Source organism: Lepisosteus platostomus, chromosome 14 (assembly GCF_059453375.1).
Source record: "Lepisosteus platostomus isolate fLepPlt1 chromosome 14, fLepPlt1.hap1, whole genome shotgun sequence".
NCBI classification, from domain to species: domain Eukaryota; kingdom Metazoa; phylum Chordata; class Actinopteri; order Semionotiformes; family Lepisosteidae; genus Lepisosteus; species Lepisosteus platostomus.
In genome coordinates, this window is record NC_142624.1 from 7,871,278 (window position 1) to 7,897,602 (window position 26,325).

The 26,325-nt window shown below is 40.2% G+C and overlaps 1 protein-coding gene across 1 annotated transcript; it reads right to left on the reverse strand.

The window, feature by feature from the left end:
- Nucleotides 1-4,690: 4,690 nt before the first annotated feature.
- On the reverse strand, nt 4,691-23,967 carry LOC148648836 (cation channel sperm-associated targeting subunit tau-like). The gene is made up of 12 exons (XM_088606639.1): nt 23,887-23,967; nt 21,933-22,037; nt 13,628-13,750; nt 13,035-13,079; nt 11,430-11,498; nt 10,313-10,404; nt 10,023-10,199; nt 8,966-9,095; nt 7,590-7,665; nt 7,203-7,243; nt 4,866-4,998; nt 4,691-4,713 (listed from the first exon to the last, which is right to left on the reverse strand). The coding sequence occupies exons 3-12, from the start codon at nt 13,676-13,678 to the stop codon at nt 4,691-4,693; spliced, it is 837 nt and encodes a 278-aa protein (XP_088462765.1). The 5' UTR covers nt 13,679-13,750; nt 21,933-22,037; nt 23,887-23,967.
- Nucleotides 23,968-26,325: the final 2,358 nt, after the last annotated feature.

A 26,325-nucleotide genomic window follows, 5' to 3' on the forward strand; every position in this document is an offset into this window, starting at 1 on the left:
GGTCCTGACTCTCTGTGGTCATTAAAAATCCCAGGGCGTTTCTCGAAAAGAGTAGGGGTGTAACCCCGGCTACCTGGCCAAATTTCCCATTGGCCCTTACCAATCATGGTCTCCTAATAATCCCCGTCTAAGAATTGGCTTCATTACTCTGTTCTCCTCCCCACTGAGAGCTGATGTGTGGTGAGTGTTCTGGCGCACTATGGCTGCCGTCGCATCATCCAGGTGGATGCTGCACATTGGTGGTGGTGGAGTGGAGTCCCCATTACCTGTAAAGCGCTTTGAGTGGAGTGTCCAGAAAAGCACTATATAAGTGTAAGCAATTATTATTATTATTATTATTATTATTACGTACTTCCCTTTGCCTCTCTTGTGTCTGATTTCTTTTTGTCATTTTTTCTGCAGTTTTTTTTTCTTATGTCTACTGTATTTCAGTGAAATCTTGTTGGATTTACTTTGTACTTTATTCTATATTTTGTGAGTCACTCTTGATAAGGGTCCCAGCTAAGCACATGAAGAAAAACAGACCGTGGTCAGTCAGTTCAGGAATGGAAATCTTTGCGTGATTTAAAGTACCTGAAATGCCACAAAGTATCAGAGTGTGCGACCTGCTCTGGATGGGTGAAGCCCTCACAAGAGAATAAGGTATTTATCCCTCCCTCAAGCCTTGCACATTCTACTCTACTACTGAACATTGAATTACGGTAGATACCTGTTCTCAGCTTTCTGTGCATTTTAAGAAAGAATCATGTTTAGCGTAATTCGTTCTTTTCAACATTTGGAATGTATAAATTCTTGCAAAAAAGTGTTTTCTTTACTGTATGTATATATTATCTGACGTTTTCTTTTTCTTGAGACTTTATTTACATTTGCCCTGTACATTGCATTTGCCCCTAATGGGAATATTGTCTAAGTTGCCTTACAAGCAACAGTTGGAAAGCAACTGCTTAATCTTTCAAGCTTTGGCAATAGGCATTGTACACACAGGCATAGTAAGAAATTAGGCCGAAAAACATTCTCTTTGTTTTGGCAAGGTTGCTTAGTCTTTTCAAACTCATATTTTGATTCACTGAAATAAATTTTCCAGTCAAATGCGTGGAAGACTATGGAGAGTCTTTTGACAAAACCTAGCTAAGGGTTTGCTTAGGTTAGGGTTAGGATTCCCAGAAAACAGAGACAATTTTTGATGGTGTGGCTATGTTTTAGGACAGAAATGATATTAAGGAAAATAGTTATTCCAATATTTTCTAACCATTTTTTTCACATATGTGCCTATATACAGTGCATTGCCCCAGAAGGGAATGTTGTCTAAATTGCCTTTCAAGCAACAGTTGGAAAAAAACTCTTTAATCTTCTCAAACTCTTGGACTAGGCATTGTATACACAGGCATGTTAACAAATAAGGCCGAAATTTATTAGGTGTTTCTGACTCTCACGCCATTTAATCCTGAACCCATACTCATTCGGGACTCCATTTAACACAACATTTCCAATAACTGAATGCTTGTCCATAAATACATTTTCCATTCTTGATGCATTCTCTTTGTTTTGGTGAGGTTGCTTAGTCATTTCAGACTAATATTTTGATTCAGTGAAGTAAATTTTCCTCATTCAGGACTCCATTTAACACAACATTTCCAATAACTGAATGCTTGTCCATAAATACATTTTCCATTCTTGATGCATTCTCTTTGTTTTGGCGAGGTTGCTTAGTCATTTCAGACTAATATTTTGATTCAGTGAAGTAAATTTTCCAATCAGATGAGTGGAAGATTGTGGAGAGTTGTTTGACAAAATCCTAAATCCTAACCCTAACCTAAGCGAACCCTTACCGAGACAATTTCTGAGGTTAGGATTCCCACAAAACCGAGACAGTTTCTGAGGGCGTGGCTGTGTTTTAGGACAGAAATGATATTAAGGAAAACGGTTATTTTAATGTTTTCTAAACTTTTTTTTTACCTATATAGCTATAAACAGTGCATTGCCCCACATGGGAATGTTGTCTTAATTCACTTAAAAGGAAAAGTTGGAATGAAACTGCTTAATCTATTAAAACTCTTACACTAGGCATTGTATACACAGGCATATTAACAAATTAGGCCAATATCTATTAGGTGTTTTTGACTCTTACGCCATTTAAGCCTGAACCCATACTCATTCAGGACTCCATTCAACACAACATTTCCAATAACACAATCCTTCTCATAACTTAACTTGACCATTCTTGATACATTCTCTTTGTTTTGGCTTGGTTACTTAGTCTTTTCAAACTCCTAATGTAAGCAAACCCTTAGCTAGGGTTAGCGTCAGGATTCTCAGAAAACATAGACAATTTTTGATGGCGTGGCTGTGTTTTAGAACATAAGTGATAATTAGGAAAACAGTTATTTCAATACTGTATATTGTATACTTGTAACTTGAGTTGGCTTAACTGTCATGTTGTTGCAGTAATAATTGTTAATAATGATTAAGGTGGTTCATAGCTTATAGTTTTATTTATGATAAATACACTTAAGTCACATAGAAATACACCCATCATTGGATGGCAATATCCTCAAATTATTTTGCAAAGAGAAAGTTCTTTTCAGTTTATATTTAATTCAAATTTTAAAATGGTGGAATGCAAAGAGTTTTAGGATTTTGTGCCAAAGAATATCTTGAAAATAGTTTTTTTGTCAGAAATTGTAATAAATGAAGTGTTTTTTTTCTTACAGATAAGAGTTTTGCTGATCTAAATGTTTTTACTAGTCCTGCGAAAGATGATTTAATTAACCGAAGCAGGCAACCACATGTGAGACAGAAGTTTGACAACTGAAAGAATAGACGAAAAACGACAGTCAAATGAATTGAAGTGTTTAATGTTTACATTCAATCTTGTTATCTTGACGTGCATTTTGCAGAGAAGGGTTTTTGAAGATCATCATAAAAAAGGTAAGCCTTTAAATGTTTTTTGTTGATGCCTCAGCGAGTAGAGAAAAGCTTTTTATTTTTTTGTTTGACAGCTTTTTTTTGCTGTCTTGCTCGGTCTGTCATAAGGTGAATGAGATCTTGCCGTCATTTTGGGCTTCTCTTTGCCAGGTTTGCTTGGTTTTCCCCCTTGTGATGGGCCAGATGATGTTCCACCGGATCCTGCAGGGGCAAAATAATCTGAAAAGGAGGGCATAGTTATGTCTGCTTCGAGTTTCTGTCCCAGTTTTGGACTCTCCAAACCAGTGTCAGTGACATTAACAGTAGCTGGATATCGGGGGGTAGAAGGCTGTGCTCTGCTGATTTCTTGGGCCAATTTTAGAACAGTAGGATCCACTTCAGGATCTGGTGAACTTAGAGCTTGCCCAGAGATCTGCTCCTGATTAAGAATGAAGGCCCTTGATTGTGTGTGGCCCACAGGAGCAATGTCAGAGGCTTTTGAAGTGATGGTGCCACTGTGATGGTGCTCGTCTTCCAGTTGTAGCTCTCCATCTTTTCTTAGATCCTCTGTGATCGTTTTAAGTTCCTCTGACAAACGTACGTCGGTGCTCTCGCATGGTGGCTGACTGAACGTTTCCCGAGTTCCGGAGCTGAGCAGCCAAGGTACAGTCTTGAAGGAACTGATTTGATCTGAATCCATGCCTTCCCTGTTTTCCTCCCCCGACGATCTCCATGTTGTCAAGACACAGGAATCCACTGCACTGTGCTGAACATTCTGTGCAATGCGAGATTTAGTTAATTTAGTAATATTATCTACTTACGGTTCCCCGCATTATTTATAATCGTTGGCACTTTAAACGACTATTTGAATTCATGATGTAGTTCTTTAAACTTGGTGATCCAGGGTCCTGAATTTTATTCCGGACTGGACTCTGTTCTCCCTATTCTCCAACATGCCAAAGACATGGTGATCACGTTAATTGGTATCTCTAAACTGTCCTGTTGTGTGCAACAGACCCAAAAACATAATAATAATAATTCCTTACCCTTATATAGCGTTTTTCTGGACACTCCGCTCAAAGCGCTTTACAGGTAATGGAGACTCATTTCCACTACCACCAATGTGTAGCCCCACCTGGATGATATAACGGCAGCCATAGTGTGCCAGTACATACACCACACACCAGCTATCAGTGGGTAGGAGAACAGAGTGATGAAGCCAGTTCATAGTGTAAGATGACCAGGGGAAGGGTCATTCATAACCGGTATTTTCGGAATGACCTACTTAATATACTCGACATAGACCTGAGCAAAATGGCCACCAAGAAGAACCAGCTGACCCGTATTTGGAAAGGGTCTACCCAGAGAAACAACTAGACACAGCTCAGCCTCATCGGGAACCGAAATATAAATGCCCTGGAGGCAGTGAACCGGCGCGGAAGCCAATAAGGTGAATACGGTTTGGAGTTAACACGAAGGTGTTAACCTCTGTGTCACCCAATAGCAAGTTTATATAGATCTACTGTATACACTTTACATACACTTTCCAGTAATGTCATAAAGTGTTTAAGATTTTGGAGAGGACTGTACTGCCATACTTACTTTATCTTGATCCTGGGCTGGCATGTTCTTAGAAATTACTGACGTTGAGGAGCTCTTGGTCAGTGAGACTGATACAGAAATGATACCACCTGGGACAACAGGCACATTTGTACGCAGTACAGATTCCTTTTCTTCTTTTCGGTCCTCAGCTGACTGACCCCCGTCATGGTCCACTCTTTGACTGTCAGGCCTTGACAACCTGGATGTCTGGCTGTCAGTTTGGTTGGTTGGAGCTGGAGAGGTGCTCAGTGACAGAGAAGACAGCTTTTTGTCCAGTGACTGTAAGGAATCCTCAATCTCTTTCTTAGGTTGTAGTTCCTCCTTCTTCGGTTTAGTATCAGTGGAGCAGGTTGCTGTACCGGCTAATTGTAACTCTTCTGTATCTGTTTTCTCCAGAACATTGTTTGCTTTGCTGTCCTCTTCAGGCGGTTGGTGTTTTAAAAGACCCGCAACATCTACGGTTGTGTGTTCTCTCAGGCCTTGTTCAGGATCCTAGGTAATAGAAATGTCAGCTGTGTTTAATACAGAAAACATTGTCTATTTATCAATTACGTTTCATTCTTATTGACTGGTTTTTTTTTTACAGATTTTTGAAGAATCCACCATTCTCTACCACGGGTGGTGCGGTGGCTCTGTGGCCAAGGATCTGCGCCTGTGTCTGGAAGGTTGCTGGTTCGTATCCCGCGGCTGGCTAAAGAATCCTACTCCGTTGGGCCCCTGAGCAAGGCTCTTAACCCCAACTGCTCCAGGGGTGCCGTATAAATGGCTGACCCTGCACTCCGACCCCAAGCTTCTCTCCCTGTCTGTGTGTCTCATGGAGAGCAAGTTGGGGTACGTGAAAAGACGAATTCCTAATATAAGAAATTGTATTTGGCCAATAAAGTGATCTTATCTTTACCTATTCTACACATCTCTTAGTTCAGGAGCTTTTACCTTATATCTCCTTCTTGATCAGCCACCCTGATTCCTCCCTTAAGCTACACTATTAGTCTAGTGCATCTGCTCAAGAGTCCTATGTTGATCAGCCTCTGTGCCAATGTCATTGACCCTCTCCCACTCATCTAGAATCCTGTGGCATGCCTGGTCTTTTCTCTTCCTTGCTTCTGAATGCTGAACTAGTTTAGATCCCCCTTGCTTACTGTGGCTGCAAAAAATCTCATTTAAAACCCTAGTTCTTCCATACCATTGTTTAAAATACTCCTCCCTCATATTTCTCCCTGAACTTCTCACCCTCGCTGTTCCTCTTGTTCCACCAGACTTTCTTTATCCCTTCTTCTCCTCTGATAAATCCAGAGGTTGTTCGTTATCAGCCCTTACTTCGCTTTATCAGATTGAGTGACCCAGAAAAATCAGAACTGTTTCTCCTGATCTTCTTCTGTACCTGACTCACCTTTGCAGACTGCACCTCTGGCATCTCAGCCCTCACCCACACCCCACAGTAACTCTCAGTAAGCAGAAGTGTACATTCCTATTTGCCCACTTTCATTACTTCCCATTTTCGACAGCTTGTCGACTGTTTTAATTCGGATTATTCCATTTGTGAGGCAAATATAATTTTTCCACAGTTTGTGCTAGACCTAATGTCATTTTCCTTTCCTGTAAATGACTTGATGGCTAGCACCAACTGTAGCTTAAAGTCAAAGTACCTTGTATATGGCCAAAAAAGTGATCTTACATACATGATATTTAAAGGTATTACTGACACTTCTTCAGGAAGCTTTAATAATAATTATAATAACTAAAGCATCTGCTATTAGGTTATATTATATTATTACACTTTTGTGCTTGTTTCCACATTAAAAATATACATTTTGGTTTATCTGTTCTTTATAATTCTTGTGGTTTCAACACAGGAATTATACTCCACTAACATTTTTCATTGTTGCTGCACCAGTGATTGACTGATGCAGCGATTGACAATTTGAAGCCATGGGAAACCTCTTGCACGTAGTTGCCTCTTGTTTTATTTTTACTGTCAAAAACTGAACAGTCCGAACATCAGACGCCACAACTAATGCTGCTATTGAACAGAAGCTCGAGTGGAGGTCTAATTCTAATCTCGCACTTCTGCTTCCTTGTGCATAAAAGAGCACTTCTTTTCTAGTTCCTCTTCCTCCACACCAACGTCCCCCATCTCCAACCAGTGCTGTCAGGCTTTCCTCAGCCAGGCAAGTTAAAGCCAAAGTACTAAGCACACTATCCCTTCATGTGTCAACTTGTTTCACCATTATACTGAAGATACAGAATGTAAGAGCACAGATAAAACCAATAAAGAGAAAAGGACTTCCAGATTATCATAGTGGGGAAAAAGAGGTTCCAGCTGGAACACAGCACAGGCCCTCTGGGAGACTGCTGGTTCAAATCCAGAGTACATTAATAGATGCTTTTGGTGGGGAGATTCCTGTTGGATGCTAGGTTAACCTCACTAGCCTGGAGATCTTTCAGGTTTCATTACCAACTCCTGGGGCTCAGTAGTTAATGTCAACTTGGTAGCACCCAGTGCACTGTGCACCAAGAATCACTGTGACTAATAAAAGTCTGTGGTATGATCCTGTCAGTCTCTCCTGGGCTAGCAAGGGTGTGTCAGCACAGCCAGATCGAACAACAGTTAATTAACAGAATTTCAAATTGGCAAGTATAAAAAAAACCCACTTTTCTTTCTAAATCAAACAGTAAAAACAATGATATAATCGTACCTTCTGGAAGGACACGTGTTTCATCAGTGGAACAGCAACATCTGTGGTTTGGAAAAACACAAACTTTAAGTTAATGAAAACTTAAATTTCTATTAACTTAGTTATGAATTAGTGATGACAATTATGGTTAGGGGGATTTAACGTAATGTTCTAGAACTCTTTAAGTCAATAGCAGTTTCAGCACTGGCTATAGTTAGAGGAACTAAAACCTCTTTCAAATTAAGTTCAAGGTTTTGTGAACTTGGTGATCAATGCATGGCTGGATCCGGACAAGCAAAAGATAGATAAGTCAGCCTATCAGGAAGATAAGACTTGAACTTTTATTGCCACACAATGTGGAAGAAACCGTAAGAGGTACCAATAAAATGTTAAAGTGAGCCAGCGCACCTCTGCTCTTGACCTCTGGGGTTACTGCGGCCACCAGGATGGGGATAAGAGCTGCTGCCTTCTTCCACTTGTTCACCTACAGGAGCCACACAGATACAGACAGGCGTAGCAACCAAGGTATCAAATCTATACAGACTCTGGTGAAGAAATGTGTAAGGTTGCAAGGACAGTCAAACCTATAGATAATTAAAGAGGCTAGGATCAGCCAATCTAAAGCTCAAAAGCAAATGCAAAACCCGATTAAATGGGAGTTCAGAGCGCTTTGGGGATTTATTTACTATGCTGTTAAGTGGATCGTCATGCACTTCCATTTGAAGTTTTTTTTTTTTGAGTCACCCACTGCTTCGATGTCTGCAGGACATTCAGAACAGTTAGTTGGGATTCACTTCATTTTTCGGTTTGAGTTCTCCTCCTGCGTGCAACTGGAAGAGCCATTTGGTATTCATTTGAATTGTAATAATAATAATAATTCATAATTGCTTACACTTATATAGTGCTTTTCTGGACACTCCACTCAAAGCGCTTTACAGGTAATGGGGACTCCCCTCCACCACCACCAATGTGCAGCATCCACCTGGATGATGCGACGGCAGCCATAGTGCGCCAGAACGCTCACCACACATCAGCTATCGGTGGGGAGGAGAGCAGAGTAATGAAGCCAGTTCAGAGATGAGGCAGTGGTTCTTAACCTGGGGTGCGAGATGCCCATTTCTGGGCCCTTTTCAGCTATCAGTGGGGAGGAGAGCAGAGTGATAAAGCCAATTCATAGATGGGGATTATTAGGAGGCCATGAATTGGTAAGGGCCAATGGGAAATTTGGCCAGGACACCGGGGTTACATCCCTACTCTTTTCGAGAAACGCCCTGGGATTTTTAATGACCACGGAGAGTCAGGACCTCGGTTTTACGTCTCATCCGAAGGACGGCGCCTGTTTACAGTATAGTGTCCCCGTCACTATACTGGGGCATTAGGACCCACATGGACCGCAGGGTGAGCGCCCCCTGCTGGGGCCACGTAATTTTGGAAAGACTTTTCTTCTTGTGTGCTATCTGTGCTTCAAAACAAAAAATCCTTCCACTTCAATAGTGCTTTTCTGAACATTCCACTCAACGCACTTTACAGGTAATGGGGACTCCCCTCCACCACCACCACCAATGTGCTGCGCCCACCTTTAATCAGTGCATGAATATTTCTTGACCTGCAGTACAAGTGGCACCCCACTTCACCTCTCATAATGCTTTGCCTTTGTTTCTTTCTTTCAAACCGGTGAGATGCTGTCATCCACACGACGGCTCTTGGCTCCTGTTCTGGTACAACAGTCTGATACGTTTTACTCTAAAGCCACACAAAATATAAAACCACATTTGTTCCCTTACCTTGAACTTCTTGTACATTCTGGGGGGATTATTTTGACGAGGTCCTTTTTTCATCACCAATTTCTCGATGAACTGGATAGATTCGCCTCGCGTTTGGAAGTTTTCGTAAACCTTCTTGAGCTCATTCAACCTGTGGCCACAGATGGGATCACTGATTACAGGACACAGTTTGTTTGTGGGGCTTTTAATTAACTTTACATGTGGGAAGAGACGTAAAAGAATAAAACAGAACACACTCCCAAGACTAAAGTATGCGCACACTGTAAAATCTCAGTGTAGCCACGCATGCAGTTTTAATCAATACAGTAAGTGTCAGGAAACCAATTGGTAGAATAGGAGGATCCTTATGCGGAACCGTGAATCCCGCTTAATGCGCAACAGAACAGGCACAATCCAAAAGACATAATCCAGAGGCTTGGTCAATTAGGGAGGCAATGAGCCCAGTAGACACGAGACACGAGACACGAGACACGAGACACTTCAAATACTGAAGGAAAAGGGATGTGGTTGGATAATTGGTCTGGGAGTGAACATTTGAGGAATCTGGTGCATGTGGGAATGTGATGGGTTCAATTAGGAATGAGATTGTGAAACAGTGGGAATGCAAGGCTGTTTGAGAGGGAGAGTGTGGGGTGTGACAGTAAGATTACAAAGGTGACTACTATCACCCTAGGAAACATACTCTATGCTGCTTGTAATGACTTGAGAGGGCACTGTCCTGTTAAGAGAGTATAGCAGGAGTCAGAAATGTTTTCTGTCAAGAGCAGATGACAGCAGACGACCTTCAGCCTAGCAGGCATCACAGAAACAGATCTGGCAATAATTCCCTTATTACAATTATCAGAGAAGTGAATGCTGCAATTGTCACAAATGGATTTGTAAAAAAATCATGTTCATTCATTGTGATAACAATTCCACACTTTTAAATAGAAACTTTGATGTCTATGGTAGGCTGCAACATGTTAGGTCATACAATTTTATAACAGTTTGCTTTAGAGGCTATGAATCACTTTCTGAAAGGAAATTGGTGATTATTAAGTCTACCACTATACTTTACCTTTTCCTAGTCTGCATTATTTCTAGAACCATCTGAGACATTTTAGGAATGGAAAGGTCTTCCACTGGAGATGAGCTTAAGATATTGTGCTCAGATTTAGCTGGGCTTCCAACTTGTACATTTAAATGAGGAGACAGGAATTCTGGGTACTCCGATGGCCGTCCGGTGGTCACATTACTGAAAGCAAAGTTGAAACTGCATCATGTACAACTTCAGTAATATGCAATACTGTGCCCCACCTTAAAGATTCTCATGGATACAGCTTGCGGAGACAGAAAAGGTTGTCTTACAAGTGTGGGTCCTTTCTTTGCTCCAGTGGAAAGATCCTTAAGAATTGTGATCTTTCCGCTATTGTTTGTAGGTCCTTCTGTGGGTGTCTCAGCTAGGAAAGAGCATGAAACATTGAAACTCTAGAACCAGACTTCCTGTATTATATTCTTGTTAAGATAGTTGATGCATTTCACTGTGATCAGAACTGTATTACCAAGTAATATTAAATATCGTTCTGTGACGCTAAAAAACATAACACTATCTGTCCTGCATGAGTTCTTTATTTTGGCTCTTCCTTTAAACATGCATCATTGTTCCATTCATCACTATTGAAATAAAAATTCAAAAACTCCCTGAAAAATAGTCTTGTTTCTCCCTCTGCTCGATGTGGTCAATCTAGCTTGTAATTGGGAATTTGAGGAGTCATTGAATGATTGTATTTTAAAGCCTTTTGCTTCAAAACCAAAACATCAAAGGATCAGGTTATTAAATGTCATTACGTTAGTATCTTAATGTTAGATTTATTAGTAACAAACTACAAGAAATAGAGGTAATAGTAGAAAATACTCTGTGATGTTCACAAGTTAATTGGTGAGCATCAATATACAGTATAGCAAGTGCATATACAGTAGATGACGCATTATTATCATATGTTGTATCTGCAGAAACTGTATTTAGTAATCATGCTAAAGTACCTTTAAAATATGCTATATGCTTTGCAATGAATTCATAATACATATCTATATACAGTATACTGAACTTAACAAATATGTTAATTGATTATTAATTGAATATACATTAAGCATCTATAGATGGAGTAGATGAAATCTTTAGAAGAATAGAAATTTGAAATAAATCAGTTTCGATAATAGAAGAAACTAATTATAACAAAGTCCCCGGCAAATAATTAATGGGATGCAAAACGGAGACAGATATCAAACACAATAGATCTGGATCCAAATGACTCTGCTCTCTACAAATTGGAATCAGTAATATTAATTTTCTTGTTAGGGGGAGAAGATCTTGGATTCCAGTTAGGATCCAGTCCAGATCCAGATGTTGGGAAAGTACAGGATTAAAAAGAGTGAAAATGGTGAAAAGGGTATAGTACAGGTCTTGTGAGTCTGGGTACAATACCTGATGTGAATATCCATATCCCAAGGACCCATAGGTGAAAGAGATCTCCAGCTCAATCTTACAAATAACCTTTAAGGATAAAAACAGTTATTACATACTTCTACATGGTATCTGCTTTACCATATTATCTGCATTTGCAGAGAGAGGGATTTCTAAGCATTCAGTTATATAACCATAGTTAAAAAATGACATCTGAGATTAATTGTTAGAAATGTGCAAATTAAAAACAAAACCATAACAATAAATCACATATTAAAAGTTAATGCAAAATACACATTAAGACATTAAATATAATAATAAAAATGTATAATGTATTATCTATAAATTCTTATTTAATATTGTCCACATTAGACCCTAAACCAATTAAAATATTGCTCTGTATCTATACTATCTGCTTCCACTTCCACTTAATATAAGTTTTTCTGTATTGTCACTCACCTTTGAAAAGGGTGTCTGCTATACAAGTGATAACATCCTAATAATAAATAACATTTGCATGTATACCATCTTTTTTTATTTAAGGCTTTTATAAACAAGCTAAATAACAGAAATAGCACTGGGCTGTACTCCAGGAATTCCACTTTCTGATGTAAAGTTGGTCTGGGGTATGTGGAGGAAAATTAAATAGCAGTGAAAAGAATAGCAACAAGGAGCCTTATATCAGACAGCATTAATAATAATAATAACAACAACAACATCACTTTATTAACCCTTTACAATTTCTTGCATTAGGAATTATCTTTTCACATACCCCAGCTTGCTCTCCATGAGACACACAGACAGGGAGAGAGCACAGAGCACAGGGTCAGCTGTTTATACGGCACCCCTGGAGCAGTTGGGGTTAAGGGCCTTGCTCAGGGGCCCAGGTGAGTAGGATTCCTCTGCTAGATGCAGGATTTGAACCAGCAACCTTCCAGCCACAGGTGCAGATCCTTAGCCACAGAGCCACTGCTCCACCCAATTATATGTGAAAGTGGGAACTTCAGCAGAGCTGGTAGGAGAATGTGGCTTGAAAATGTGGAATTGCATTTTATGATTTCATGATTGTGTTAGAGTTTTATTATTTTTATACAGTATAGACTTCAGCGTAATGCTTGGACACTCGCATGTCTTTGCATGTCAAAAACTATAGAAGGATTTTGCACATGTTGTCATTATTATTAGGACTACTGCACTGAAATATAAATGTTATTCACAGACACCTGTCTGAACTATTATCGCCCTACTCCCCACATCACATCCTCCTCTCTTCAAATTCTGCCCTCCTTACTGTCCCCCAAGCCCGTCTACATTGCATGGGCTACTCCTGCTATGCCCCCAAGCTCTGGAACTCTTTGCCCAAGGATTATTATTATTATTATTATTATTATTATTATTACAGTATATGGGAATCCCATGAATGAATGGATTCATTTCTTTTAACACCAAACTCTCTTTTCATTTAATAAACTGATACAAATGCTTTATTCAGGACCTTCTGAATGATCGTGAAACTCCATGTATTAAGCTAATTTAACCTCACATCTCAAAAAAAGATATCAAGATATATTATTAAATACAGAATTTTATAGTTGTCAACATCTTAGAAACTGAAAAGCCGGTTACCTGTCCTTTAAGCTTCACATCATGAAGATCGGTGAATGTCATTTTCTGAAAATACAGTTGTATTTTATTAATCCCACTCTACTCACATTCTGTTTGTCTGGTTGTATAAAACAGATTAAGTTACATTTTTCCACTGACATAGCCTATGATTTTAAATGTATTGCACAAAGTAGTTTATTACATTTAATTTCTCAACGTAAAGGTAACAGAATAGTTTCTTGCAAACATACAGTATTCAGACGGATCCTGTGGTGTCCCATTTTGTGAAATTACACATAAAACCCATAGACATTTTATCAAACTTAATCATTTATTCAGAATGATGCTGAAAACATCTAAGGGTAAGACAAGTTACAGTAAATGTCAGCCAACGGTAAAGAGACAAATCTGAAATATGTTGATTGTGTACATATTCAGGCCTACTCAATGTCTGGTAGAAGCACCTTTGTCAGCAATTATAGCAAGTGTTTTTTAGCAAGTCTCTGACAACATTCCATACCCGCCTGCTGTAAATAGACCATAGGGTTGTCCCATCTCTGCCTTGTAAAACAGAAATCCCACACAAAACCCAGAAACAGTGTACTGTATCTCACATGCACGATATCCAGAAGGTTTAAGGTCATCTTGCCCAAAAGCTTAGGCATGCCACTCTCAGGCTCAAAGAAGATCAATTCCACCACCAGCTTGTTCCTGTCATCTGTGCTGTGTTTAGCTATCTAGAAAAAGGGCAAGAATAAATAAAACATGCACTTGTTTTTTTCCCCAATGATAATTGTTTTTCATTCCAATAACTTAACCAAATCGCTCTAAGATGAAGAAAAGACACGCTAATACAGAAGTATAAGAAACACAGGTGATGTTATTTCCCTGTCTGCTTGAATTCTTGTGAGTGTATTCTCACATATTTGGGATTAGCTTGATATTTCCCACACTGACGATTTCAGCAAACTTCGATTCTAGAAACTTCTGAAATGTTATTGCCAGCAAGTTGACTGGAGAAGTAAATTAAAATGGCATTGAAAAACCTATAAAGTATACAGTAAATATATATAAAATGTCATATCTACATTTTCATTAGTAAGACAGAAGTGAGAAATCTGTTTTAAAGGCTTGGTTTGTTATGTTGTTTGACCCATCCCTTTTCACACTGACTGGGGTGTCTGTTGTCAGGTCCTTCCTGTGCTTGTACTGGATTTCTCTTAGCGCTTTGGTTACATCCCAGCCTCAAGGGACCCGCTTTCTAAACAAACATTCACGCACTCAGTGAAATGCTTTTGTTGACGTTTGTACACCCATTCTAATTATGCAGCAATAAACTCATCAAAGTCAGTTTTCAGTTGTAAAATTAATCACATTTCCTAAGCCAATGACGAGGGTGCCTGGAAGAGAACTACAGGTTAGGAACCCCAAAAACCAACATACATAAAGACAACAAAACCAGAAATACTGTACATTAACCTTCCTTGTGATCCATATCAATGGAATGCTAGGGGTCACTGCTAGCGCCTGAGAAAGCAGTTTTGGTTGTTGGACACACAGACTCATAAGACTACACAAAACAGAAATTTCTGTCAACAAGAAAACCCCCCATCATTTTATTCAATTATAAAAAGACGCAGTAAAGTCGCGCAAAGTATGTATCTTAGGGCTAAATTCTTCATGGGTCAGTAAATTAATACTGCATTTACCATTATTCACTGGCTTGTTGGACAGCATGGTAACAGAGTGGGTAGCATTACGCTGGGACCCCTGGTTCAATTCCAGACCTGGGGTCCTATCTGCGTGGAGTTTGTGTGGTTGTTCACTGGGTTCTCCAGTTTCCTCCCACAGTCCAAAGACATATTGGTAAGTCAATTGGCTTCTGGGAAAATTGGTCCTGGTGTGAACAGATGTGTCTGCATCTGCGTGTGCCCTGCAATAGACTGGCGTCCTGTCCAGGGTGTACCCTGCCGTGCACCCGTTGCTTGCTGGGATAGGCTTCGACTCCCTCACAATTATTGTAGGGACAATTGGAAGATGGATGGATGAACTGGTTTGTTGCTTTGACATCATTGCTGAAGTCTTTTTCACTGTGAAGATACCTTATGTTTTCATCAGAGGTAAATATTATACAGTATGTGTATAAAGATAAAATGAGAAGCAGTAAGAGTTCGGATTTTCCTGTAGTGATTGGATGAAGGGCTAATTAACATTCATGTCCATCATTGCACACACCTCTCTTATCTCTCACCCTAACCTGTGTAGGGTAGTTAACTGCTCAATCTCAGAAATATAATGATGGGTCTGATCTTATCCTGATCTTACAAACTTGGTTCCTTGACAACGAATGCAGTGATTGTGAAGTGCCTTGACACTGATGTGATATTGATACAATATATGGAATTGGTCCGAAGGGACCCAGCCACATCTCAGCAGACTACCCCTTAGCTTGACGTTGAGGTGACAGAGGCTACTACAGTATATGCCATTTTACCCAAAGGGTGGGAAGATCAGCCAAGAAAGACCACAAAAATGTTGATGACTGTATATCTTTTTGATAAAATAAGGTTGAGGAGACAACGCAGAATTCAGTCATTACCTGTGTGGATGAGGTACCTTTAACACTCAAGAGCAGACAACCAGCTGCAGGTAGAGTTTGGTTGTGCTGCTAGAGCTTGATGGTTTTGGTTTTGGTACCTACAGTGGCAGGAAAACGTGTGGGATCTAGCACATTAAGGTTGTAGAATTGGATAAATATAGATGGAAAGGATTAAATATCAACCATATAGAAGTCTGGCTGGGGGGGTGCCATTCAAAGGAATACAGAAGGAGATCAGGCGTCTGGTGTATTCTTGTCCAAAGTGGTCAAGCAAGATGCAGTTTTTCATATGTCCACTGTCCAAGGGTGAACTACAGGGTCACAGCAATGGTGTTGTGCATTTTATGTGTCTTGAGAGACGCACTAGGTTCATCACAGCTACATATAGTCAGAAAGCCAAAGGTAGAGCTGGCTTGTTTATGATCTGAGAGGTAGGCTTCTAAAGTACAGCTTCAGCCTAAGTGTCACGAAGTGTTTTTCAGGAGCCTCTGCAGACGGCAGAATCCGGAGGGCAGTGAAACAAACACGGGGAAAGAAGACTGGGATCGGGGCTGGAAAAAGAACAGGGGGCGTGTGTCGACGGTGCGCTGGTGCTCGGGGGGGCATGATCCAATGCAAACAAGTCCAAAGGGAGTCCGTAGGGTAATCCAGAGTAGGCAAGAGTCCAGAGCCAGGTGGTCCATCCAAGACAGAGGCATGACAGAAGTTAAAAGCCGGAGCGGGATCCGGCGAAAGGTTGGAGGAATGAAAAAAGGTTAACGGGGCCAGGAGCTCCCAGCCCCGGACCCAGGACTCGTTGGTAGGCGGGCTTCCAGGCGTCCATCTTCCAAAGCTGAGCCTGGAATGGTGGGAGCATCTGGCTTTTGTAGGGAGGTGCAAAAAATCAAGACAAACAAGAAAGAGCCGGAGCGCCCTTAAGAGGAGGGGCTTACGATCATGACACTAAGTGGCAACAGGTTCAGGGCCATGAGCAGTGAAGATTCTCCCACCATGGGCTTAGAGCTCATTTACTTTGTGGGGCGTTGTGATGGACAATATGAAGAGGCTTCTTTCAAGACTACAAACTGTACAGCCATCGAATCCAGTTGCTCAGTTGAGGGACCCTGTTAGAGTGTGTAGGACTGAGGTGAAGGGTCGCTGATTGGTGGACAGATATAGCTGCTATGCACGCTAAAGGAATTGGGCGTCCAGGTGATGCGCAACTTCGGACAAAGATGGTATTGCCTCAAGGAAGATCTTCACTGTGGTTTTCCCTCAATATAGAGAAATTGTGTGAATATAGCAACTGGAGGGATGGGGCATGGCGTTAGAGATCTCCCATTTTCTTCATCACTATCAACCTCCACAGCGACCTACTGTAAGGGCCACCAACAGAACATAGATGCTATTGTCCTGTATTTGTCAGGATCAGTTCTTTCCGGGCCCTATGCGGACGACACAATCTGGAAGGTGAAGAAACAATAGGGAAAAATATCATGCAGGAGTGGGTCAGGAGGCAGGGGGGCGTGTCCGAGGTGAGCAGGTGTCCAGGGGAAGTGAGTCCGGGGAGAACAATCCAAGCATAAATCCAAAAGGGAAATCCAATACAGGAGGCAGAGTCCAAGACCAGGGGATCCATCCAAAGTAATTAAAAACCAGAACCGGGTCGGGACCGGTGGGGCAAGGAATTAGGAACAGGAAGCTAAAACCATAACGGAGCCAGATGCGGCAGGACCCCGGGCTCTCACAAAACAGGATTCAATGAGAAGCCTCGGGCAAACGCCTGCGTCTGGCTTTAAAGGTGGAACTAAAGAGGGGCTGGAATAAGGAACAGGTGTGGGGAATGGGACAGAACGAGGAAGGGCTGGAGCGCCCTTAAGAGGAGGAGTAACGATCCTGACAGTATTCCTATGACATATTGTGATAGAAGTGCTGCTGGTGGGAAGTCATAGAGTCGGGTCTTGTGCCGTGGATCCACCAGAGCATCCGTGCGCGGTATGCTGACCAGTACACAACCCACCTCCACTTTCCAGAAGTGATTCTGGTTCTTTTGGACCTGTGATGGGGTTGAGCTACACTCTACCTACAGTACAAGCAGAACCAGCTTGTCCAGTGATATTTGTTAGCATGCATGTGATGGGGATACAGTTGCAGAGATATAAGATATCACAGCCCGGTTCAGTAAAAAATGTTAGTAAATTTATTCCGTAGGTCCCTCAAGAGCCAAATAGAGTGATAGCAGCATATCCTTACTTATTACTCTACTATAAAATACAGGTGTTTCTGAATGCTTTTAAGACAGTCATGAACAACTTCTTCTTTTACAGTGAATATCAGAATAGGAAAAGGGATGCTCTTGGTATGAACAATATTCAACCATAACAATTCAAATTCCAGCTGCTCAAAAACATCAGACATTTTTCAGGGGCCCTAGGCAGCGAAATAAAGATTCCTAACTACTGCAAAATCATGACAGGTTTGCCTTCGCCTTCTTTCTTAAAAATGAAGAGAAAATGAGTTCTGACCAAACACAGTCATTCCACCATTTGGAGTTTTAAGCCTATGAATGCAGTATACTGTACTGGGGTCCCCATGGAGAAGTGAAATACAATATATATCTCCCAGCAGGTTTAAGGTGACAGCAATACTGAAGTAGAGATATAGGAACTCGAAAGATCAAGCGAGCTTGTCAGTGCTGTGGCTACTTTAGAAGAAGGGACAGACCCCTGCAATGATGTCACTGGTTCCGTTCATACTAATGAGATGTTATGACTCGGTATAACATCAGTGAAAAGGCACTCCACTCCATTTCAATATTGAAGAGGGACTTTAATAATTAAAATCTCTCTCCATCGTCATTTCTCCTCACGGTTTGAGCTGTGCCAGAAACAGTCCGAAAGTGAATGTATGACTCTGCACCTTGGTTCCTAGTATTAAGACACCTCATGACTCTACTGGATTGAAAGGTACCAGTTTCGAAAGTAAAATTACCAGTTGTGCTTCTTTGAACTGAATTGGCCCATTACTTGCTCTTCCATATATGAGAATCACTGTCCTTTTTTATATAGAGGTAGTTTTAAAGATGTTGATTCTTAAAAACAAACTACCACGGTTTTCTAATATTATCTCTCACAATATACTGAACACATTAACGAAAACAATGCAGACTTAGGGGAAAGTGGAAAAACAAAACAAAAAGGACATACCTGAACTGCAAAGTACTTCCATTCATTAAAACTCAGGGGCATCTCTGATTTTCCTGCCTTGGGATCTTTACAGGGCTGAGTAATAGTGCATTTGACTGTGTTTCCGATGCTTATTCTGACAAATCCCAGCATTCCCTTTTTCAGGTCAGCTACATGTCTGCTGTTAAGTGAAATGACAAAGCCTAAAAAAGCCGAGACTAATAACAGCTACACCAGCACTGCAAATGTGGAAGCAGGTCTATTACAGAAGCTCCCAACTGGCTCACCTAGTGAAAACATCACTGTCTACCAGACTTCACATCTGTAGGAATGATAGATCCAGGGGGGTTAGACTTGCTTGAATTTTCTCAAAATTATTAATTTACATGTTGGACATTTCACCATTTTAAAGACTGCAGTAAAGAGAGATAACATCAAGATTTTATAAACAGAAATAAATGTATGATCAAATATCTAGAAGCTTTGGATATACAGTATGTCACACTGTCTTAAAAAGAAACTAAAAAGTGGTTGTGATAGCCAGATTAACCCACTCACCAGGATAAGCCTCTTTGGTAGTGCATGGATGTGTAATGATTTTAGACAATTAAAAACTGGATGAATAAATTACAAGATTGTTATAGGTACCCTCTCTTCCTGGGATTGATTTAGCTGATTATTATAAGAACGTTTTTTTTTCATATTTGAGGTATTCAGGGCTCAACAAGCCAGCGTCCTGTTCATTTTGTTTTATTTGGCCACTTCAAGAACTAAGGCTTGTCTCTCGAAAACATTTGGCTGAGTTAGAAGAATGTTTCTCAGTTGTTCTGTCTCTTCATCAGCTATTATGTTGTTGCCATAATCATGATGCTATTTTGGAAAGTGGTGTTTCAGATTGTAATCTTTGCAATGCTCATCAATTCTCAGGCATACAGACTTCCTTGTCACATTTGTCAAAAAATAGTTTGGCATTCTTTCTTATGTTCACTTTTCTTTTTCTTTTTTTTAGAGTTCCTTTTGGTCATGCAGATAAATGAGAAAACCACCATGACATCAACTGCAGATTGATTCAAGAGATGGCATGTCACGTAAGTGACATACCGTAATAAGTTATTAATATCACACAAGCTCACAGAACAATGCAACATGCTTGTAATCATGTTTAATACGTATGAAGATGTATGTCATAAAGATTGATTTAATGTGTTTTTATCTGGGGCATTTGGATGACTATAACTCAACATCTCTGGCACAGGTTGGATTTAGCCCTGGGGGACAATAAGTAAAAATAATAAAAGACCCATTCTTGCACAGTCTAAACATGTTGGCCCCATAACAATCATTGAAATTCAAAATACCTCCAGCTGCGAGATTACAGGATATTTTGGAGTATTACCAAAATTCTGGATTAGTACAAAGGATACAGCTCCTTGTGAACTCTCTGCAGTTTTTAATGTAAACTAGTAAGCATCCAGTCTGAAATAATAAAACATAATAAAAACATGCTTTCAGATGACTTATTTCTGTCTCTCCATGGAATTACAGATATTCAAATGTCCTACATTCAATAGTTCAGGCAAAATCTTCACTAGCACTTGCTGGAATAGTGTTCAATAAAAATAGAATATCATTGCTAAACTTATGTAGTTTGAAGCCTTGGAATCTATTTCAGGTTATGTTGATTAAATATGTCATATATTAGTAAATAATTTCCAGAATTGCAGGGTCATTAGTTTTAATTTTTTTTAAGAAAGGTTTTCTGCTTTTCACTAGAAGCAACAACCGTTTCTAATTCAAAAAACACAAATATATATTACTGTGAATTACATTTTTCTCTCAACTTGGGAAAAATCATTTTGTCTCACCTCTACTGCCCTTCCTCCTCTGAGGACCTCTCTATTTCTTTTTCGCTTGAGTCCATCACCTCTCCCTCAGCTAAGAACCTTGACAGCACCCTAGAACCTTTCATCTCCAATCCTCAAAGCATTTCTTCTCTGGCATGATCCTGACACATCTTCTTGAACAAAAGAATTCACCTTTTCATACCAACTGTCCCACACGACCGCTGGTTCAAGCCCTGGTACGATCCCATTTCAGCTACTATACCTTCCTCTCTGCTGGCATCCTGGTTACAGCTAAAAGTATTTAAATCAACTAACTCAGAATTCTGCAATCCACTTTTCGCCCTGATTGTTTCTCTTCCTCACTTTTCTCCCAATCCTTTTACTCCAGTCCCTTCACTCCCTTCCCATGACTGCGTGCATTTGGATAAAAAGAAACAAGACCTTGTCTCTCATTTTGTTCCTACCCGTCCTCAGTAACTTATCTCTCCCTATACCCTTTCCTACACTCACTATTCCTCTGTTTCTCTGGGGTTCTCTGTATCCCTTCTCCATTCTAACAATTCGAGAGCCTGTTCATTCTCTAACCTTGTTCCTCAGTGCAGAAACGAAGACTTTTTAATAGAAATAAATGTATGATGACATATCTAGAAGCTTTGGAATATGCAGTATGTCACACTGTCTTAAAAAGAAACGAAATAGTGGTTGTGATAGCCCTTCTCCATTCGAACAATTCGAGAGCCTGTTCATTCTCTAACCTTGTTCCTCAGTGCAGGAACGACATTCCCAGCTTTTTAAACAGCATCCTGTGAACTCCCTGCATTCAGTTGCATATAAATATACAGGCAAAGCAAGCATGTCTACTGAGCCAGCTAACAAATAATAATCATCTTGATCATCTTTCAGAACACGACTTTGTGGTGACTAGCTCAGAACTCCTCGACCTTAGAAAAACCTGAGACCTAGTGTTTTATAAGTTCTTTACTAAAAGGCATAAGATCCTTTATGATTCGGTACTCATAGCTGTGAACAATGAGATCAATGAAGAAACTTCCCATTTCAAAATATATTTTTAGAGTTAGGAAAACCCTATGTACTGAGCTTCTACATTTGGGAGTGTTTAAATGAAGAATTATTCACAGGTGTTGATTTGGGTGAAACTGTATTTTACATGTACGTTTCACTCTCCATTTGGTAAAAATCATGTTTATTTAATTTCCAGGTTAGACTTTTTATTGTTCAAATGAAAAAATGTATTTGAAAATTACGACCATTAGTCTGGTTCTTGCTTGGTGTTTAATGACGAGGAACTCACCAGTTCACCATTAGTGACAAGGACTGGATAAACGTGTTCTTTATCTGCGACGTCATCATCATCATCTTTTTCTTCAGCTTCACTTTTGGCACTTTTCTTCAAAAGCTGCAATTCAGGAGCTTGGTTAGATTTTAACAAATGCCATACAAGGACCAATTGTGTGGAGAGCAGTTAGTGTGACTCGCCTAGCTGAGAAACGGCAGCTCACTATTGCAAGGAATGAGCTAGGGAGCTGCGGCAAGGGTGTAAATGGTGTGGTAGGAGGGGAGGGAGACAGATCCTGGAAATGTGGAAATGTACGAGGTATAACAACATAAATCACTAAAAAATATACCTCGTCACAAAACCTAGCTCCTAGTCCTGCTCTACTTACAGTTTTAATGGAAAACCATAACAGATATGTCAAAGTACAATAAAATATTTATTTTTCTTTAATTAATTATCTCTAATTTTATTCAGTTTGTACTGCTGCACCTGAAAAAGTTACTGAAATACAACAAAGACATCAGTATACATTTTTGGCATATAAAAATAATTACAGCAACTCTTCTCAAAACAATCTACAGCACTGATTGAATTTTCCTAGCATTCTATAGCAACATATTTATTACTATTAATAAGAAGAGACTTGATTCACGTATTCAGAATCTCCAAATTTACTGACAAAGTTAACCCGATGAACCTTCAGAATGAACAGTGAAACAAGAAACTAGAGAAAACAGATGGAAAATAATAACTTTAATATGAGAATAGAGGGCACTTCTGTACACAAATTGTTGTGGGAGTCTGGAACAACCTACCCAGCTTGTTGTTCAAGCCGATACCCTGGCTTCTATTAATTAACTACTAGCAAACATCCTCTCAGCCTTTTTAATGTTATCATACCTTTGTTTTCCTACTACGTAAAACAGCTGACCATAGGTTTGGACTTCTAACTCTGATTCCAACACTGTTACCAGGCCTGCCAGCATGCCAAAAGAAAATCCTATGTGTATTTTAAAACAGGAAGTGAAAAGATTTTACTCTTTTTGTCAGGAAACCAATTGGTAGAATTGGAGGATCCTGAAAGGAAAGGGATATGGTTGGATAATTGGTTCAGAAGTGAGAATTTGTGGAATCTGGTGCGTGTGGGAATGTGATGGGTTCAATTAGGAATAATAATAATTGCTTACACTTATATAGCACTTTTCTGGACACTCCACTCAAAGCGCTTTACAGGTAAAGGGGACTCCCCTCCACCACCACCAATGTGCAGCCCCCACCTGGATGATGAGACGGCAGCCATAGTGCGCCAGAACGCTCACCACACACCAGCTATCAGTGGGGAGGAGAACAGAGTAATGAAGCCAGTTCATAGAGGGGGATTATTAGGAGGCCTTGATTGGTAAGTGCTAGGGGGAAATTTGGCAAGAAAGCCGGGGTTACACCCCTACTCTTTTCGAGAAACACCCTGCGATTTTTAACGACCACAGAGAGTCAGGACCTCAGTTTTACATCTCATCCGAAGGACGGTGCCTGTTTTACAGTGTAGTGTCACCGTCACTATACTGGGGCATTAGGACCCACATGGACCGCAGGGTGAGCGCCCCCTGGTGGCCCCACTAGCACCTCTTCCAGCAGCAACCTTAGTTTTTCCCAGGAGGTCTCCCATCCAGGTACTGACCAGGCTCACACCTGCTGAGCTTCAGTGGGTTGCCTGTTGTGAGTTGCAGGGTGATATGGCTGCTTGGCTTGGAATGAGAGTGTGAAACAGTGGGTTTGGGAACGCAGCGCCGTTTGCAAGGGAGAGTGTGAGACGTGACACTTTTCCTTCTTTTTCTTTTTCCGAAAATCACAGGGTTGGTCACAACAAGCTGAGAAGTAAAACACACACAATTGCTGATTCCAAATCACAAGGGTACCTCAAAAGAGTCTAGATTTGTATGAATAAATCCCAGTTGAAGAGTTTCTTTACCTTGAGAAGGCCACTTGTGGCTGTGGTCTTTGAAGAGCCCAAAGTCCCTGTGGACCCTGGCTGCTGTGATTCCTCTCCAGTCACATCCATGGGCAGAGGCTGTCGGCCCTCTGTCTCTGATGCTGCGCTAACTCACTTCTGCTTGTAAGAAACTGAGATGTGTGGGAAAGCCCTCAGAGAACAGCAAAAAATCAAATCCGCTACTTCAGAACAGGACTTCTTAAAAGGCTTGTGGAGGAGGTCAACGTAATATAATATAAACAACTGTATATTAGAAACACAGGCAATGCAGCATTTATTGAAAGCCAGCAGCTCACGGCTTCAAAGGTTCTGTTGCTAACTGAACAGCTGGTTTAAAAATAAACAAGTGAGTTACAGTACATGATCTGTTCATTCACATTCACCAGTTTAGTTTCCCACCACACAGGACAATAAAAACTTCCGAAAACATTAACCACAATGAAGTATAATAGTACCATTAATTGTAGTAAAAGAAACCCCTCACTTTAGTAGTTACTTTTAATTTTCTTTTTGCTTCGTGCAATATTATTTCTTTGTGAGACTTTATTGTTTTAACTTTTAGTTGTCCTTTTATTATTCGTTTGTAAGTTTTGAGTCTTCATTTATTTCTTGTACTTGCCTGTGTGTATTTATATTTCATAATTACTGCTAACATTAAAAAGTTCAACTTGGAGAAGAAAAGAGTTTCATTTCAGACTTCCAGACTTAACAATTTCCATTTTTTGTTAACAAATACTGATAGAATGAATCTTACTCACATGTTTATTATTCTTATTCAAGTGTTCGTTACTTGTCCTAAGTTTTTAGTTTTTTGAAATGAAACAACTAAAATTTTAGAATTCATTTGACAATTTCCATTTCATGTACAGTATGCTCCAAAATTTTTTTAATTGGTGACTTTTCCCATTTTATACTGATACCTTTTTAAATTAAAACTGTTTTATCAATTTAGTCGTATCAAAAATACGTTGTTAATATTGCTCTGTTTTCCGTATTGGACTAAGATAACATTAGATAATCTTAGTATGGAAATACTGACATTCAAAATGGCAAGTATACTGGATTTTCAAAAATGTAGGATTTGATACATTTCAGTTTATATTGAAATGTTTATAATAAAAAAATGTTTATTTCTGTATAGTACTGTATGATTATAAATTGTAGAAATTTGCTAAGTACTGTATATAAACTAGCTATGAATTAATTGATGTTTAAGTCTTTTTTTTGGGGGGGGGGGGGTTCTACCTTTTGTATTTTTTTTTCCAGGGATTAAATGCTTTGTTAATGCTTGGAATACATGGTGAAAAAGTTTCCATTAACCCTCTTGGTCTCCTTCCCACAGGACGAGGAGACTCGGGCTCCATTCAGACTGACTGAACCAAGGGGCAGCTGCAAAGTGCAAATGGGGTGGGGTAGGGGGTGCTTGTTACAGATGGTCCATTTAGAGCGCTTTACAGGTAATGGGGACTCCCCTCCACCACCACCAATGTGCAGCCCCCACCTGGATGATGCAACAGCAGCCATAGTGCGCCAGTACACTCACCACACACCAGCTATCAGTGGGGAGGAGAGCAGAGTGATGAAGCCAATTCAGAGATGGGGATTATTACGAGGCCATGATTGGTAAAGGCCAGTGAGAAATTTGGCCAGGATGCCGGGGTTTTCGAGAAACATCCTGGGATTTTTAATGACCTCTGTTTTACGTCTCATCCAAAGGATAGTGGCTTTTTACAGCATAGTGTGCCCGTCACTATACTGGGGCATTAGGACCCACACAGACGGCAGGGTGAGCTCCCTTATTGGTCCCCCTAACACCTCTTCCAGCAGCAACCTTAGCTTTCCCAGGAGGTCTCCCATCCAGGTACTGACCAGGCTCACACCTGCAGAGCTTCAGTGGGTTGCCAGTTGTGAGTTGCAGGCGGATATGGCTGCTGGCAGAAAGGGAGGTATTGGAGTTCAGTATATTCAGCCAATTTCTGTAATGATGGTGATTAATTCCAGCTGTGTGAGATTGATTTGTTATTGTTTGCCCTCCTGAACTTCAGTTAATAACTTATATACTGTAAATGAAATGTAATTCTGTAAATACTAATATAATCAATTACAAAAACAAATATTGTGGGTTCTCCAGCCACTATGTTATTTAGTCAGGGACCAGTACTTACAGCACATTTCACCCTTATCTTATCCACTGTATTTTGTAAAGTTTTAGAAAGAAGTAAGACAGTTGTCCATCAAGGAGTAGTTAAATGCCACTGAAGAAACAGAACAAACTGCGGAAAAGTATAGTGACTTAATGTAGCACCACATACAGAATATAGCAGGACAGCCACCCACTTTTGACAGGTTTGGCTCATTGTACCCTCACTCATAAAACTCTCCAAACATAACACATTTAAAACGTAGAAAAATCCATTG